At 34.8% G+C, this 17473-nt stretch overlaps 1 protein-coding gene across 2 annotated transcripts; it reads right to left on the bottom strand.

Moving 5' to 3' along the window:
* Nucleotides 1–1275: 1275 nt before the first annotated feature.
* Nucleotides 1276–15970, bottom strand: LOC105973490 (SNF2 domain-containing protein / helicase domain-containing protein / HNH endonuclease domain-containing protein). 2 transcript variants are annotated; one of them, XM_012998519.2, is made up of 22 exons: nt 15498–15970; nt 14580–14939; nt 13603–13735; nt 12834–13009; nt 11912–11985; nt 11693–11728; nt 11519–11609; nt 11187–11246; nt 10592–10775; nt 9058–9260; nt 7957–8058; nt 7570–7680; nt 6537–6602; nt 6324–6422; nt 5422–5673; nt 4020–4328; nt 3718–3905; nt 3535–3637; nt 3284–3429; nt 2209–2288; nt 1946–2121; nt 1276–1741 (listed from the first exon to the last, which is right to left on the bottom strand). In XM_012998519.2, the coding sequence occupies exons 1-22, from the start codon at nt 15849–15851 to the stop codon at nt 1496–1498; spliced, it is 3549 nt and encodes a 1182-aa protein (XP_012853973.2). In that variant the 5' UTR covers nt 15852–15970; the 3' UTR covers nt 1276–1495. The 2 variants fall into 2 exon arrangements, with proteins under 2 accessions (XP_012853973.2, XP_088673050.1); XM_088816924.1 differs by having other exon boundaries at nt 11519–11590; nt 11707–11728.
* Nucleotides 15971–17473: the final 1503 nt, after the last annotated feature.

Here is a 17473-nt window from a genome sequence, read left to right as displayed (position 1 = left end):
ATACAGGCGTGACAAAAACTTTGCTACGGTAAATAGTCGTACCAAATATTGTTTACGGTAAATCCTAGTATTTATTACGACTTCAAGATTGTTTCGTAGTAAAATGTACCTTTTCTTGCAGCTTTTTACCGTAGCAAACAATTTCGTAGTAACAAGCAAATTTTCTACTAGTGTGGGTTGTTGAAAACTTAGGGAATGCAAATATATTCTTTCTTAAAAGTAAGATAATTTACATGGCTTAAACATGGTTACCTCAGTGATATATATATATATATATATATATATATATATATATATATATATATATATATATATATATATATATATATATATATATATATATAAAGTAGTCATATAGTAGTTCATCGACTTGAATCTTTGTATTCCCGTTAAAAAAATCAAGAGGCGGGAATGAAAGAACTTATTACTTTCTCATCAACTTATTTGGAGAAATCGGTAACACAAAAACAAATAAATAAAGGGTAAATTACAAACACCCCCCTAGGTATGGTCAAATTACAAAAAACCCCCTCTTGTTTGGATAATTACATCTACCCCCTCAACTACGATTTTTTGTTAGACTTCCACCTTTATGGTGCCAAATTCAACATAGTCATGTAGATTCCGTGAAATGTGCTCTAGTTTGTACTCTTTTTGTGTAAAAAATACAGTTTCCGGTGCACCACAAACTGATATATACAAGCTAAAAATCACATATTATGATCATCTTGCTTCATAACGTAGAGTTTGAATGGGATAAAACGGGTACAAAAGTGATAATATTCCATATAATCTCGAAGATTCCACTAAAGTTGATGAATTGAGGGGAGTGGTTGTAATTATCCAAACAAGAGGGGTGTTTTTGTAATTTGACCATACCTCGGGGGGTGTTTGTAATTTACCCATAAATAAAAGGAAACAGATGATGGTTTCTAAGCATAGCAATTGTAGATAAGCAATTCTTCTCAACAGCCAATTTTCTCAATCCAAGCTTAAAATAAATACACCGGATCGAAGAACATATGTACTAAATCAGATAATATTTGTACCTTCTACCTATTACTTAACTGAATCTACAGATTTTATCGCATTACCGTTGTTGGATGTAGACTTGCCGTAGCACATATTACGAAGCAAAGAAGTAGCCGAAAGATGAAACAAGATGAAAGAAAAATAGCAGGGTGTGGATTGAGGCGTACAAGAGAATAGAGATTGACCTATATTCATGTAATTGAAGAGATTGGAATAAGAATAACTAGGGGTGTTCATTCATTACAAAAATGCTACAACATTTGTATAAAACTACAAAAAGTGTTTTGTTTTACCAAAACTCCAGCTTTTGTCCCGTTGCACAACGACTGGGATACTAACGTACCAAGTCGTATATATAAATATCAGTTTCTTTTCTCGGATACAAAGAGTACAAAATACGCACGCAGGCTGTGCAGAAAAAAAAAAGTTCTCATTGATAGAATTAAAAAATTTCGTTTTTCAGTCACCTTATAGCGCCAGCTTCTACAGGATTATCGCAGGGATTTTCCGGTTCTTGATTGTGAACGACCGTTGGAGTTTCACCACTACCAGAGCAGCTACTATATTCCGATGAAGACTTGGCAATAACTTGTTGCTCAAGGTTTTGCATGTCGGTTGTATCAACATTTGGTACCGAATATGCACTCCCAGGAATCTCGATTAGTAGATCGTGATCCATTTCGTTGCTTTGCACCTCTAAATCACGAACCTGAAATTCCAATGAGTTTATCAAGATCAGACAACACTTGTTACATTTATTCTATTTTCCATTACAGAAAAAGGTTCCTCCAAAAGTGTGGAACAAAAACGAATGTCTGCTTAAATTAACCTAATATAGGATTATATACATATTTTTTCTAACTCTGAATAGACACATACATATATTCTACTAATGAACAGAGTGGTACAGTACCTGGAGCACATTATCAATTTTTTTGGACTTGTTGATATTTGCGAGCTTACTCATCGCATCTTTGAGTTGTTTCTTAGCCTTCTTCCGAGCAATACGCCGCTCCGAACATTGTGCGGTGGTGACATCAGCATGACAAGCAACACAGAGGGTCCTCAGGTTTTCTAGCTTGCATTCACCTATACAGTTCCAACATGAGAAATCATCACATCAAAGAGTATGAACGTTACCAATCAATAAATTTGAACAATATGATTTTGACATACCTCCCCCTTTATACACAGCTATGATGTGGTCTGCATGCCAAGCATTGCCTCCTGTCGGTTCATTAACAAGCTTTTCCAGTCTGTGATATGCCAAACAAACATTACTACTCGGAATATATACTGGAAGATTGAAAAATAATAATATCAACAAACAAACTGGAGAATCAACTGCGTCCTTGATATTTACGAGCACCTTCGATGTAAATATCAACAAATAATAAACTGGCATCAATTTCATGTGGGCATCATACAAAAGACGCTAATTCCCTACATCTCATAAAATTTATTTCAAGGACTTTTATACCCCAAAACCCATTAGTTTCTTTTCTTTTCCCATGTATCTCACTATGTTAAGTATCAACTTCTCCAATTTCTGTCTAAAACATCTGTCACATTCTTAACCAAGGCATTCTTGAGTACTTACATTTTTTCAAACACTGGTTCTGAAACACTAAATCAAAAATCTTAGCCAAATGATGAAAATTTTAGTGAGTCTCCGGCTTGTTGTGGCTATTTTCCATCTCTATACAATAATGAGCTCAATTTCATTCATACAATATTAATTTTATACAATAATTTGTCGTTTGTTCACTACAACTTACTAAATATACAAAAATCTAATTATAATTATAAATTTCTACGATTTTCAGTATTTGTTATTTCCAAAAGAACCAAAGTAAAATATTTAGTATGAAATTTTGGCAACATCAGATTGTTGATTTACCACAATTGTAGTCTTACCAGTTGCACATCCCCAGAAAATATGAACTTTGTCAAATAGCAATATGAAGCAGGTTGGCGGATTCAATCCATTTGACATTCAAGTTTTAGGTTTAGGTGGTGAAGGGTGGATTTGAGATGGGGAGGGAGGGTCTCAGGTCCAACATTTCCATCATGGGATAGGTTTTAGATTTGGCCGAACCAAGCAATTTTTTTTCAGTTTCAGCCATTGACAGAATACCAAAATCTGATTTAAACCAAATTGAAGAGTTTTCAAGAAGGCAAGCTTTTCTTCAAAGCTTCAACTTTTTTACTAAAAAATCCAAATGTCCCAGAAAGACACGGGTGAACTTACAGTTTTTCACGTTTTGCTATATTTGGAGCCACTTTCTTGATATACGCCTGCCGTTTCTCAAGTGATAGAACTCGTAAGTGCTTCACAAGTTGATGACAGTTTAATTGGCAATTTGTGCAAATGCCATGTTCAATTTGGAAGAGCTCCTGCAAGCTCCTTTAAGTTAGTCTCAGCAAACTATAATTCAGAAATGTCTCGGGTGACAAAATATTTATATCATCTAAGAAGTAGTAAGTGCACCAAGTTCAAACCTCGCGAAGAAATCTATTACTAGTTCGTGAGCGATATTCTCCAAAGCAATCCATACTACAGAAAAGGTCCTCAAAGAACTGAGGTATCTTCGCATTGTTTCCCCTGCAATAAGAGAGATTTAATTGGTAACCTGTGCAATGTTTCTCCAGGAAAAAAAAAATGGATGAGTTAATCAGACTTACTTGCAAGGAGTCTGACAGAGCTTGCAGAGAGGTTCATCCATGTCGGACCAACCTTGGGTGTAAAGTTTCTCTTTTTGAGAACGACTACCAACGAGATTTATTTTTTTCCAAACAGCATTTGATGGTAATGGATGGCTAATCTCAGCCAAAGGTGTCTTACGTCTTTTACTTCCACCCTTTAGCAATCCCTGGGAAAATTAGAAATAGAATCGTGTTAACAAACATCTAGAAGGGTCCGACATACTTAAAATAAATTGATTTCAATAAAACTCGCATACAATAATACTCTGTAATATACATACCCCATTATCATGGTTAAGACTTTCATTCAAATAGCATAGCTCATAAGAAAGTGGAAGTTGCAAAGGTTTGTTGATCAGTTTCCTCTTCTCAATAGGGCGGAGCTCTTTCCATTCATTGATGAAAGACATTAGAGCTCCGATATATACTGAACTATCGTCTGTTGATTTGTTACGCGTTTTCTCTTTTTCCTCTCCAAGTTGATGGCACTCGACTTCCTCTTGCCTAAAATTCTTAAAAAGTGGTTGTGGTCTTGAATTTGTTCCTGGGGTGCAAGAATACAAGTGAATCCTTCCAGTATGCTGGCTCACCTGAGTACAAAAAGAACTTTAGGAAGAAATCCTTACTAATAAATACAATATTGGGCAGAACTCATCTCCAAAAGATAGCTCAAGGAGAGAGAGGGTGTTTATTCCACATAAATACATTATATGGGTCCAGCAAAGTGGCGATGTGGGACAAATACGACCTCTACGCTTAAGGTATGAAAGTGAATGTATTAAAAAAGTGATTTCCTTTAACTGTTACCACCAACATCTGGAGGACAATACATTGTGGTTAAGGATGGCAATGAAAGTAAATACTATACGTTCACTTCGTATCAAACTGAAGTTGGATATTTGCAAATCAATCCACAAACTGGAACCACAAATAGGTACACATACCGTAAGGCTAAGGAGCATATAGGTTAACTGGACTCAAGTACCCTCCATTATAGGACATTAAATTTCTGTCCACAAACTTTGATGATTCAAACAATTATGACTAGAAGTATGATCATCTCAATCAACAATTAGCATAATTACGGAACTGGAATCTTTCTCAAAAATTCATCAACCGAGATAACTATATTCCATATCCAAAATTTAAGGATTTAAACAAATTGCCCTACAACATGAGGATCTTAGGAGATGGAGTCGATCACTGGATTACACAAGAAAATTGTCGGTACAATTTGCATTGTCCATGGGCGTTTACCTAGTTTGTAAATATGTACTTCTCGATAACCAAAACCAGCTGGTCTGATAAATAACCCCAGTTATACACTTTGCCAACAGTTTATATCAAAAGTTGGAAACCTTCCAAGTTCTTGAAACCTAAACAATTAAACTTAATATTTTCACTTGTAAAACCGTGATGGTTGAACCTAGAAACAATCACAATTTTCTTCCATGTATAGTATTATGAGTTGCTTCTTCGACCAACCTCTCTAAGAATCTCATTATCACTTTCAGATAATTCCACCTTCCAGATATATACCATTTCTGTTAACTAGATTTCATTGTTTTTACTATGTCACTGACCAATATGTTCAGTTTTCTTGAAAAGGAATCAATTTAATAAAAAGAAAAAAAGGGATGCAACAACGGCAGCAACCAACTTAAGAAAAAACTAGTGGTCTACCTCAAACCGAAGAGCGGTTGACTGGATAGAGTTTTCCACTTCAAATTCAACTTCGTTGACACATCCATCTCCGTTTAATGTTGCTTCACTCTTGTGTGGTTCACCATCAACCTTGTTCTCCTTTACACTTGTTTCACAAGACACCCCTGGAAGCTGTGTCTCATCATCCACACAAGAGTTTTGAGATTTCACTAATGGCTTGTTCTTCTCACTTGTATTCTTGGTGCCGTCAAGATAAGAAACACTCTCGACCTAGAATCATTGAGCAGCAATACACAAACATAGAACAAGTTCTCAGAAAAGAAAAAAAGAGAACATAATCCTAAATTTAAATCTTTAAAGACAAAAGAGCATTGTAATACAGAAAGCAAGGATTTTAAAATGTGTGGATTCCTCACTCGACACTCAAGACTATTTTAGAAGTTTAATCACACTTCAACAAAGGAAAATAAAAGGATGTTTTGAAGAAGAATGAAAGAGTGCCTAAGACTAAGTGAGCAATGCGGCTGGTGTTACATGATGTATGCTTGGTGAACTGTTCTTCAAATGAATGATGACACAATGGAAGCAATGCAACTATGAAAATAGGCGATAACTATTCAATTGCAAAAAATCAGTGGTTAACATAGTGAGAGAAAATAATAGTACACCCAAAATGATTGTGTCAATCAGATGAGGAGCTTCTCATAGCATTTGATGAACAGATAGTTGGATGTCAGAATTCAGGTGCTATGCCTTAGATTTCTGGCTACGATAATCTTGTTAGGAATTTTTTGTTGCCCAATGCTAAAACTAGCATTTTGCAGAAAAAGTCAACAGTCTTATTCCGTTTAAGAGCAATAAGCTCGATTATTTAAAAATTTTACATCCTAGAAGTAATATAATTACTTTAAAAACGATACCTTTATTTCCTTTATCGCATCATACTTCCCATTAACAGTAGAAGAAACACGAAGCAAACTTTTGTTAAGCCTCTGCCACTGTAACTCATCTGAAGTATCCTGGATATTTACCAAGAAAGGTAGAAGAGAAATGATGTCAGTGCTGGACAAGGAGATTCTTGAGAAATTATTAGGAAAATAACCAACTTATATATCGTATCTTAAAACAGGTACCTTTGCGCAGAAAATATATATGTTCACGGGTCTCTTTTGCCCATGCCTGTGAGCTCGATCTTCAGCCTGAAGATGTTATAGAAAGTATAAGCATCGTGTAGTATACAAACATTGTTAACATACATATATATCGATAAGTCCTAAAAGTATGTGAATCATGCACTCTGAGATTCTAAAGGTATGAAGATAGTCATAATAACTCCCCTATAAGTCATATGGAATTCTAAAAAAGGCAAAACATTCAGAGCATGTGATATTCCAACCTTCTCAAGATCTAAATCCTGAAGTCAGATCTAAAAACAAGCAAACTGCAATCAAATCCTAGAAAAATGACAAATCCAAATATTCAGTTACCAGTCGCACAAATCAAATAACACCATCTTTGTCTCAAACTTATATTATGCAACCAATAAATCATTTTTGCCACATCACTAAATGTACCAGCAAACATATCACAAAAGTTAGTTAACACGCTAATTAGATCTTGCAAAAGAAAATTCGTAATGAGCAGTCCAGGACATGCTGAAAACATGGTCCATCGTGATAGTCCCCACCATAAAAACAGAAGTGGAGAATATATCACTTGGTAGAAAAAAGCTGCAACTATATAAAGTACAGGAGGTGGTGAACTTCATTTACTGAAAAAAAAAAAGTGAAATCTTGCTGTTCAGAATTAGCCGATGATTGATCTAAAGCAGATGCACATATTTTTTCATTAAAAAACAAAAGCTCTTGTTAATAATTTGGCTACCAACACAATATATATTGATAAGATCAAGTAGATTTGACATTCCACTTTTTAGTATGGTACAGGCAGAACTTCTGAGTAATGTTAACCAACTCCAGAAACACCTCTCGAGGAAATCCATAAAAACTTGTAAAAACAAAAATGCATGGTAACATGACTGAAAATTAACTTTAATTATTAAAGTCCGCATTAAAGGAAACTCTAATTATTATTCGTAGTTAGCTAGGTACGATGATAGTTGAGCTTCAAATTCAGACAAGATAAAAAATAGTAAATAATAGGCACCTGCTGAATATCACCAGGTCTCGTAGGTAGCTCAAGGAACACAACATTGTCTGCTGATGTTAGGTTAAGCCCAGAGCTTCCGGCACGAATACCAATCAATGCAATTTTAACCTGATAAAAAGTTCGACGAGTTTCTTAGTTGTGGAAGATTGAATGTGAAAAAGAGAACTTTTGGTCTTATCTTCTGTTGGTTCCGAATAAAAAAATAACATTATGGGAGGCTTCAGTAAGTAGATAAATGGCATTAGAATTGAGAAGCAGTCAAAACACTAGAAACAAAACATCGTAACCTGTTCCATTTTATTATTAGGAGAACGAAATAAAGACCATAATAGGACTAGAGTAGATAAATAGTCAGGAATGACAAAGAAAAGAACATAAGCAAACCTCGTTTGATGATTGGAAGGACTGGATAGCTGACTGCCTATCGTTACCATTTATGGTGCAATCAATGCGAACAAACTGAATTCCTTTCTCACATAGATATGCCTGTGTAATGGCAAAAATATGATAGTGATTAGTGAGTACACATAAACTCATGTGCAATATCATAAGATGATGGCGAGTACTAGCAGAGATAAAATATATAATCACATGGAGATCTATCACCAGCCAATCATGTTGAGGGTTGTCTGCTAAATTGTTGATATTTTTTTTCACATTGAGTGCAGCAATGCATCATATGATTCATATCAGTATATAGCATCTCATGATAATAACAGGTGACAGATGAAATTTCACATCAAACTAGGACAACTGTATATTCATTCATATTACTGAACCACCAAATGGAATAGAGAACCACAGAGCTATTTTCCTTATCAGGTCAATATTTAAATCTTAGCAAACAGGTTTGCTAAATAAACCTCCGATTCACACTAATATCGTATATGGGTAATGTGATGTCCCAAGCTTCTTAGCGAAAGTATCAACTACTGACATATGTGAACAATATCCCGTCTACAAATCGCCAGCACTCCCTCATTAGCTCAAGCAAGAAAGTAAGTTGCTAATGAAATTGTGGGGATGTGTTGACAGTTTTCCAAATTAACAAAAGTGTTGCATGGAACCATAAGATCAAGTTACTTATGTAAATGTCATTCACATTGCTTGTTTATGATACGATCAGAAATACTTGATACCCTTTATATATCAACAATGGTATTCTGAGAATTTGAGAGGTGGCAAGGACAAAAGAAAATATAAGCCGAAAAAGGGTGAAAGCAGTACAAAAATTTCATCTGCCAGTTGAATGACAACTACACGTCAAGCAAATCAAAAATACAAAAAGGCACAGACAAGGGGGTAAATAAAGAGTGTGATACCATCTTTTGTTATATATCTCTACATGGCCAAAATGTTACCAATATAAAAAATTAGAATTTGATAATGAAACCATTCTTTAACTCTGCAAGCAAGCATCAGATAACATATTAAGGGAGAAAGGCATGAGGCACATGTCAAAATAAAAACGAAGGTAATTATTACCTGCACCCCATCAAGCACCTTATGATGATAAGCAAATATGATCATTTTGTGGGAACTAGAACTCTTTTTTGTGGTTCCATCTTCATCTTCATCTGCCTCCACCATAATAGGATGTATAGATAGCCACTCAAAGAATCCGGGTAGTTTAGCTAAACCAAGAGCTGAGAGCTTTTCTGACAATTTCTTATTCATGTCTTCTTTATCTACATTGAAAAAAGAACCAACAATTTCAGTCTACCGTATGCTACAATGCAACCTCTATAAGTTGAATGCTTTCTTTCTCCACATGTATTAACAAATCAAATGCTCCAAACATGTGTCCAACTTCATTCTATCTAGTATTATATACTAAGAGAATGTCCTTATGCGTATTAACCATCAAAAATCCAAAGAACTACGGCAAAACCAGATAATGGTAAAGCTTGATAAACTTAGTCCTTTTTCAGTTGTTGAATGAATGACCACCTAATTTAAAAGCTTAAGCTGTTAGTGACGTTAATCATTTAATATTTATATCTCCAACTTCAATCTTTCCAAATTTACCCGGATCCTCGTTTTTGTCATTTGTAAGAGATCAAGATCAATCAGGACTAGGACAATGGGGCTAAGGTAGTAGCTAAAGTCACATATAAATAATTTGTCGGACTAACATGAAATCAGAACATATCCAAGAGATTAGTTTTCAAATCAAAAAGCTCCAAAGAAGAAGCCTTAAGTATCAGTGAAGCAGATGAATTTTTTTTACAACACGTCGTAGCAAACTACATTGACTTCTCCAAGTGCAGCATTATTTAAGGAAAGCACAATAATATCTCAGTGGGCAACAAAGGATGACTCGTTATCTTTTGCTTGTTTTAAATCACCAGAACAGAAAATGAAAAACAATACGGAGACTGTATTTACAAAATCAGCAAATCCAGTTTAATACAAATCAATCTCCCACTTGAATATTAATAAAAGGAAAAAAAGAAAAGAAACAAAAAAATGGGCCACAATGAAAGGACCTTGACATTTAAATTACCCTTTTTCCAGTATTCAGAGAACCAAACTATAATTAGTTAGTTACACAACAACTTAAGAACTGAAACTGACAGACCCTCTATCAGCTACCAAGACTTGGCTAGAATGAACCAAGATCATGTTGGATGTTTCTATTGTATAAGATAGAGAAGATCTTAGCATAATATTAAAAAAACCAAAAAATCAATATTATCTGATTATCATTAAGTATTGGGTGGAATAAGAACTACCGGTACTGCTATAGCACGGTTAATTGAGGTCAAATTTTAGCAGTGTATTTGGATTGATTGTAAAGATGCAAAATTAAACGCCATGCTTGTTGAAGTTAAAAAAAAACAGATGGAAAAAGAATTCTAGTTTAATTGCTGATCATGAGGGATGAGATGGCAATAAATTGGGCTGTGTATTCAGCTAATGTAAAATATATTGGGTTATAGATGACGGGCATCTAATACATGTTAACAGCCAGCGTTGGTAACCGCGGAATATGCGTTTAATACATATCAAAGCATACCTTGATCTTCATCCGAAACATTAAGAGGTTCATTTTCAGCATCGCTGTCTACAGAAGCATCAAGATTCTCAAGACCGAGAGTCGCCATAGCATAATTAATATCTGATCTCTTCAAAACTAATTTTATTATTTGCCGACGTTTGGGTGGTAGCTGCAGCAACACATGCTCCTTCAGGCGTCTTATCTGTGGTATCACAAACAATTCAATATCAGCAAAGAGAATCAATTTAGAAAAGCCAGCGGAGGAAAATTGAACATTATGAGAAGAAAGTATACATATTTGAACAGATTGCCATCAAATCACAAATCTATTTCAATGGCACATTGTGAGATCTAAGAATATTACTATGATTTTTTCTTTAGTTTGTCAATCAAATAGACAAATTATAGAGCATCAGAAAGTAAGTAACTAGCGCGATCCTATAGCTATATTTCGGGTTCCAAGTGTCAAACTTTCAAAACAATTATTTCGATAACAATCATCGGTAGGAGATCTGTAGTGGTACTCCAGTGAAGCCAGATTCAATAACATAACAAAAAAGTGCATGAGTTTTTTAACACTCGAAAAAGAAGAAAACAAATACTCAAATCTTACCATAACAGTTTGCTTCAGTAAAACGTTTAATTCCTCCAAGCGTGTTCCTCTCGAGAAATCCTACAAAGGAGTCATAACAACACATTTGAAGAGTAGCACTTCATGTAAATGTACGAAGTGGAAAATTTCAGAAAGGAGCATAGCCACAGATCAGCAAATGAATAAATTAGGGAACAGACAAAAGTTAGATGGAAAAGAATATCAGTAAATCCACATTAACTGGGCCTACTTTTTAAGACAGTTATCGATCAAGATAGAAACCAGATAAAAAACTTATGGTTCTTCTACCTTTTAAAGAAAAAACGAATAGTGCTTCAAGTGTCAACAATTACCTGGAAAATTTTCCCTTGACAACCCCGGATAAGTTTGATGCAGCAGTACGTTTTTGCAAACTCGTATTTGGTCTGCCCAAGCAAACCAGGCCTGCGTCATTAAGACCTTAGCATTTCCAATAAAACTGGGAAGGTATTGACAGATCAGCTCTACAAAAATTCTGAACCACTTACCATAAAATATTTACCTGATGAAAAATGTCATAAGGCCTATTATCACCTAGGAGAACATTTAACCCAATATTAGCATTCATTTTGATGTTAGTATGGCTGACACAAATTTGACAGAATTCTAGGAGAAAGTTAAAATAAAAAATTCAAAGTTGCTGTAAAAATGAGAAACGAGATTACTGTACAGCTTATATAAATTAAAAAGTAAGTTGATTCAACAACCTTGACAAAGAGGGAGTTCCTGATAGTAGAATAAGATGCTTCACCTTCGTAGACAAGTCAAGTACAGCTTTTAGCTGTAAAAAATGAAAAGCTTCTAAGTGTTGATTGGCTAATGCAATCAGGTTTAATATATAAAAAATCTTGAAGCGGGAATCTAAATCTGAAATATTATTGGCATGAAGAAAGACAAAAAGCACAACAAAAAATAAATAAACAAAGGGTTGTATGATTAAATAAGCCAGTAAAGTCAATATTTGAGGGCATCAACAATCAGTTGGATCGATACCCAGTCCATGTTGAGGAAGTTAAAGAGAGAAAAAAGTACTTTCCAGCCTAAATTTGAAATGGTTAATTTTTTACCTCTCGTCGATATTAAATCTGAAATAAGGAGAAAGTGTTGATGAAAAAACAAGCTAGAGGTAAAGCAAGTATTTAATGAAAGAGTTTACAAATGTCTTTATTATACTCTTTTCTATGTTCTTTTCCACTTTCTACCCGACCAAAGATGGTATTAAATTTTCTTCCTCTCTCAATTTCAGCTTTGTAGTTCCACCATGTCTTAACCATATTATTTCCTCCTCAAATTATCAATCATGTCCAATACCATCATATCATATTTAACAGACTTACATGAGTATGTCTATGCATGAACCCATGCATGCCCTTTTCTTAGGTTGAGTAATTAAATACATTCAGTTGCAATTTTGAATCATTCCAACACTACCCTGATCAATTTACCAAATTCCACCAGGTTAGCTACCCAGTTTTAAGTGATGAACTTTGTGAAAGAAACCTTAGTTTTTAAATTGCTTTTTTGAGAACTTAAACTTAGTACTCAATTTCAATAGAATAAAAACAAACCAATCCAAGTTCAATATGTCGCTCTGTGATTAGTTAAAAAAAACATAGAAATGTTTTGTACCTCATCTTTTTCTGAAGTTTTTTTGGTGCAGTGTAGATGATGTGATTCATCAACTATCAAAGTGACCCATTCTTGTTCCAGAATGCTACTCTGCAAACGACGAAGCATAGTGTACGATATCACCACAATTCTTGGACGTTTAGCTAACCGTGTAGGATTATCTTGATGACCAAAAACTGAAAGGGAAAAGCAGAAGCAGCAGTAACTTTAAACAAACATTACGGTATGCAGCAGAAGGAAATATAGAGCAACTCACGTATATTTAAAGACTACTAATCAATATAAGCTAGCCTAGACCACGTGGTCAAGGTACAAAAACTCTTCAGCAATGCACGTGCGTTCATTTACATAATAAGTTCATCTGAAGTTGTGTGCAAACCACACTTGAGAAATTAACCATATCACATGTAAATAGCACTTTTCGTACTATCTATATTCACAAAAAAAATGTTATGAAGCCTGTCAAAGTGGCTCTGCCATTTTTCAAGTTCCCTTTTTCGATTTTCTTGATTGCAAAGGGAAAGAGGGTGAAAGAACCATGCACATCATTCTTGAAAGAATTAATCATGATGGCTCAAGTAAAAAAGAAATGAGGCAACATGACTCAAAATTGAAGTTAAAAACTATATTAGTTAAACACCATAAGTCATCAATCGTCATGAAAATTTGCTGGTTAAGACAAAAAGATCTTTCAAGTATATGTTTAACCAAAGATGGAATAATAGATAAAAGGGAAAATAATAGTAGCAACTGACTCTGGAAAAGATACCTAGGTGTATATCAGAGGGCAAACAGAAAGGAAACCAGCGCTCCAGTTCTTCTGCCCATGAATATCGCAAAATAGCTGGGCAAACAACAAGTATAGAACCTTCCTTCATGAAACAGCCAGCCAGTGCAATAGCCTATTAAATCCGAGGAGTGTGATTAGTTAAGAAATCCTTTGATCAAGAAAGATTTTGTAGCAATAAGTTCAAAATGTAACACGAAGTCAGATGTTGTCGTGGCTTTCTACACCTAACAAATAGAACTCAACATTTTGACCTACTTTTTCAACACTATGTATATTTCAATTCTTTCCTTCTAAAGAAAGAATCAGCTCTAAAAGCTATTTATAAGTCATTTTTTACGAAATAGAGCATCTATTGTAACTACAATACACCTTGCATTTTTCTCTAGCAAAATTAGGAGATGCACCCAACATAAATTTCAGTGAGGGTAATCAAATAGAACCAAATAAGAAAAAATTGCAACTATATCTTATGGATTTTCTTGAGAACATCAATGGAGTTTATGTAGTTTTTACACCCAAAGAAGTCCTGCAACTGCAAATCTTGGTGCCTTTTGTTTAAGATACTTTTTAACAGCTCTAATTTTTTTATCATACTTTTTAGCAGTGCACTTTCTTTTTCTGCTTCTCTCACACTTTCAGTTTTGACAACTATGGCGGTAGCAACTTCAATATAATCCCACTCAATGAAACCAGCTTGCATGCAATAGCCTATATTGAAACCATAATGTCACCGATTTGGTGATGCAACTCTATAGCCATTGAAAGAAGCTTCCATCCAAGATAATGCAACATAACTTTTCATATTGATTTTGACAGATGTAAACGTTTCTCATTTGTAAAACATGTACGAGTACAAATAGTCACGGAGAGAAGAAACGAAGAAGGATCACTGTCCATAGCATACGACCCTTAAAAATGATATTTAAATTCTACGAAATTCAAAATTCCATCCGTACCTGTATGGTTTTCCCAAGTCCCATTTCATCTGCTATGAGACACCGACCACCCCTCCTCAGCCCAAAACGAACACCATCAAGTTGAAAAGGTAACAAAGCATCTAGCAAAGTTTTGGGCAGCTCGGCCATCAACTCATTAACTTTCTCATCAGTTACATGTTCAGGCCTGCAAGGTATCCATTTTCCAGCAATGAACGAAGGTGAAAATCTCTGCACAACATTAAAGGTTCCCCAAGGTATTTCGTCACATTCAATGCCCTTACAATTCTTTATGGACTTTAGGACTGATTGATATTCGCCAAGCTTGTAGACACCGGCATTACCGCCCCCAGTGATCTGGGTGTAGTGTAATAACTCAACCTAACAAAAGAGAAAAAATGGAGTGCATACTGATCAACCAACTAAATACAAAATGGAATGTAGTTTTACACATAAAATAATAGTAACATAAACACATCAAGGGTCGGATATATCGTACTTGCGATAGAATTTGCCTGTTTTTACGTTCAAATGGAAAACAAAGTTGTCCCAAGAAATATTTTAACAGAAAGAAGAGCTTTAATGAACCATAACGAACTAGGGTGAAGTATCATAATTCATAACCATAAACCATCCCTTTCAAATTTTGAAAGGGAAATAAAATGATTTAGGATTTTTGGTCTGCATTATCCCAGGAACAAGACTAAATACAGAAAATAAAATAAAAATCCCTTCAGTATTTTATCATCATTCGTTTTTGCATACCTTCTCTTTTTTTTTTTTTTTTGTTTATGTACTACTTTACTAGTGTGTACTAAATTTCCCTCAAATTTGAAGTTGTTCTTTAAGAAACCCCAATTTCACTCAATCTACATTTTCATATCCTATTTTAGGAATGTCCCGAAAAGCAAACAAACAAAACAAACAAAAATTACTTACATTGGAGAGGCAATCGCTAAGCCTTTGAAAGCAAACATCCACCCCAGGGAACACAAAACCCTCAACAGCAACAGGGGTGATGGAAAACGAATCGGGCGAGCATATTTCGATTCGGGCCCGGAATTTCTCCGGTTTTGGGGCTGTTCCAGTTGATTCGGCGGTAATTGGCTGTTTGGGTACGGGGAAATTGGCGGTGGCGGTCGAAGAAATCTTGCGGCATTTGAAAAGTTCCCAGCAATCGTTCTTTTGATCGGCGGCGGAGAGGATTGCCTTCCGCTTGGCTAGGGCCGCGGCCCGGTTTGATTCGGCTCGTTTGCGTTGTTCTTCTGTCAATTGTTCTTGTTCCGTTTCCATCTACTTCAAAATTTCAGAGCTGTTGATTTCAAATGAAAGCATGGAGCGAGGGAGCTTTTAATGGGGATGTGCAGCACGTGAATGTCACGCTCTATGTCCAATCGTAAATAGCCTTTTCTAGAAAACAAATTTAATTTTTCTTTTCCATAAGAATAAAACTACTTTTAATTCCAACTTTTTTTTTTTTTTAAATTAGAAATTCATTCCGATTTCAAAAGGTTTCGAACATTATGGAATTTTGTAAATCACACAAGTTCTAAAATTACAAAAAAGTTTCGAATTGTTTTGTGAATGGGACGAAGAAACGGGCAAAGGTAAAAATTTTAAAAAAACGAAAAAAAAAGAAAAAAAAAATAAACTAAGGCTGTGTTTGGTAAGCTTTTCGGCTTCCATTTCCATTTTATTTTGGGGAAAGATGTTGTGGGAGAAGAATTTGAAAATTAAATAAAGTTTGTTTGTGTTTTGGGAGGAGACAATTTGTACTATAGCAAGTCAAATCATGTCTGAAAGGTGTTGGAAAAATGTATTTTGGAAGAAGAATTTAAAAGATAAAGTGATTTGATTTTGTATTTTAGTGAAGACAATTTTCACTGTAGCGGTCAAATCATATTTGTTAGAGAGAGAAATATTTGAATTTGTTTTGGGGAAAGTTTTTGAAAATAGTGTAGAAAGATAATTTTCATTTTGGGGAAAGTGTGGAAAGAATTTGAAAACCGTAACAAACATAGCCTAAATGTTTGGAATGGTTTTGGAAGTTATTTTTATTTTATATTGGGGAAATATGTTTTGAGAGAATTTGAAAATGAAAGTAATGTATGTTTATAATTTGAGATTAAACAAACTACACCGTCGTAGTCAAATCATGTTTATACTTGTTTGAAAAAAAATGTATTTTGAAAAACGAATTTGAAAAATAAATTGATGTTTGTTTGTTTTTTGGTGAGATGTTTTTTTGCTGTAGAAGTCAAATTTTTTTAGTGTATTATTTTTTTTTTTTTTTGAAAAGCTAAACAAATACAAATTCGTTTCCGAGAAAGAATAAAAGTGAACGTAATACAGAACCAAACATTTTTCGAGGCTTCTTGTGAACGAGAAATAGCAAAGGGAAAACGTTGTTGGCTTTGTTGGCACGAGATTTCTATTTGTGAAGATTGAAGAAATCCGCCATACGTGGAAATTAAAGATTGGCAAAGATTTGTTTTCCAAGTTTATTTTGGAATTAATTAGAGTCCTATTTTTGTAATATTGTTATTAGGACTTAGATTTATTTCCATGTATTGTATTCTAGTTAGGTATCTTTTGTATTTATCTAGAATAGAAGTAGAAATCGACTAGGATTCTATTACCTAGTTAAATCGATTTCTTAGGGCCCAAGTTAGGTTTAGGGTGGAGATTTCGTGCCTATATAAGGCCCTCAACCTCATATGAGTCCAATGGAGCTTTACAAAGAAAAATCCCAGCATAAAGGCTTTGAAGGGTGCAGCCCGTGCTGCAGCCCTGTCTGCACGGCAGGTGTGGCAACATAACAGGTTTCTTCTACCAGGCCATAAAGAAGATCGTCGATCCGCCGTTTGAAGGAAGTTCAACATTGGAGGAAGTCCAAGAGTGCGGATGGAGGAATT

This window comes from Erythranthe guttata, chromosome 4 (assembly GCF_056151865.1).
Source record: "Erythranthe guttata isolate IM_541 chromosome 4, IM_541, whole genome shotgun sequence".
In the NCBI taxonomy this organism is placed as follows: Eukaryota; Viridiplantae; Streptophyta; class Magnoliopsida; order Lamiales; family Phrymaceae; genus Erythranthe; species Erythranthe guttata.
This window is presented reverse-complemented; position numbering and strand designations above follow the sequence as displayed.

Coding starts and splice junctions, on each gene's coding strand:
- LOC105973490 (XM_012998519.2), bottom strand. CDS start 15,851: ATGGAAACGGAACAAGAACAATTGACAGAAGAACAACGCAAACGAGCC. Junction 10,776..11,186: donor TACTGAAGCAAACTGTTATG/GTAAGATTTGAG, acceptor GTGATACCACAG/ATAAGACGCCTGAAGGAGCA. Junction 2,122..2,208: donor AGCTGTGTATAAAGGGGGAG/GTATGTCAAAAT, acceptor GGAACTGTATAG/GTGAATGCAAGCTAGAAAAC.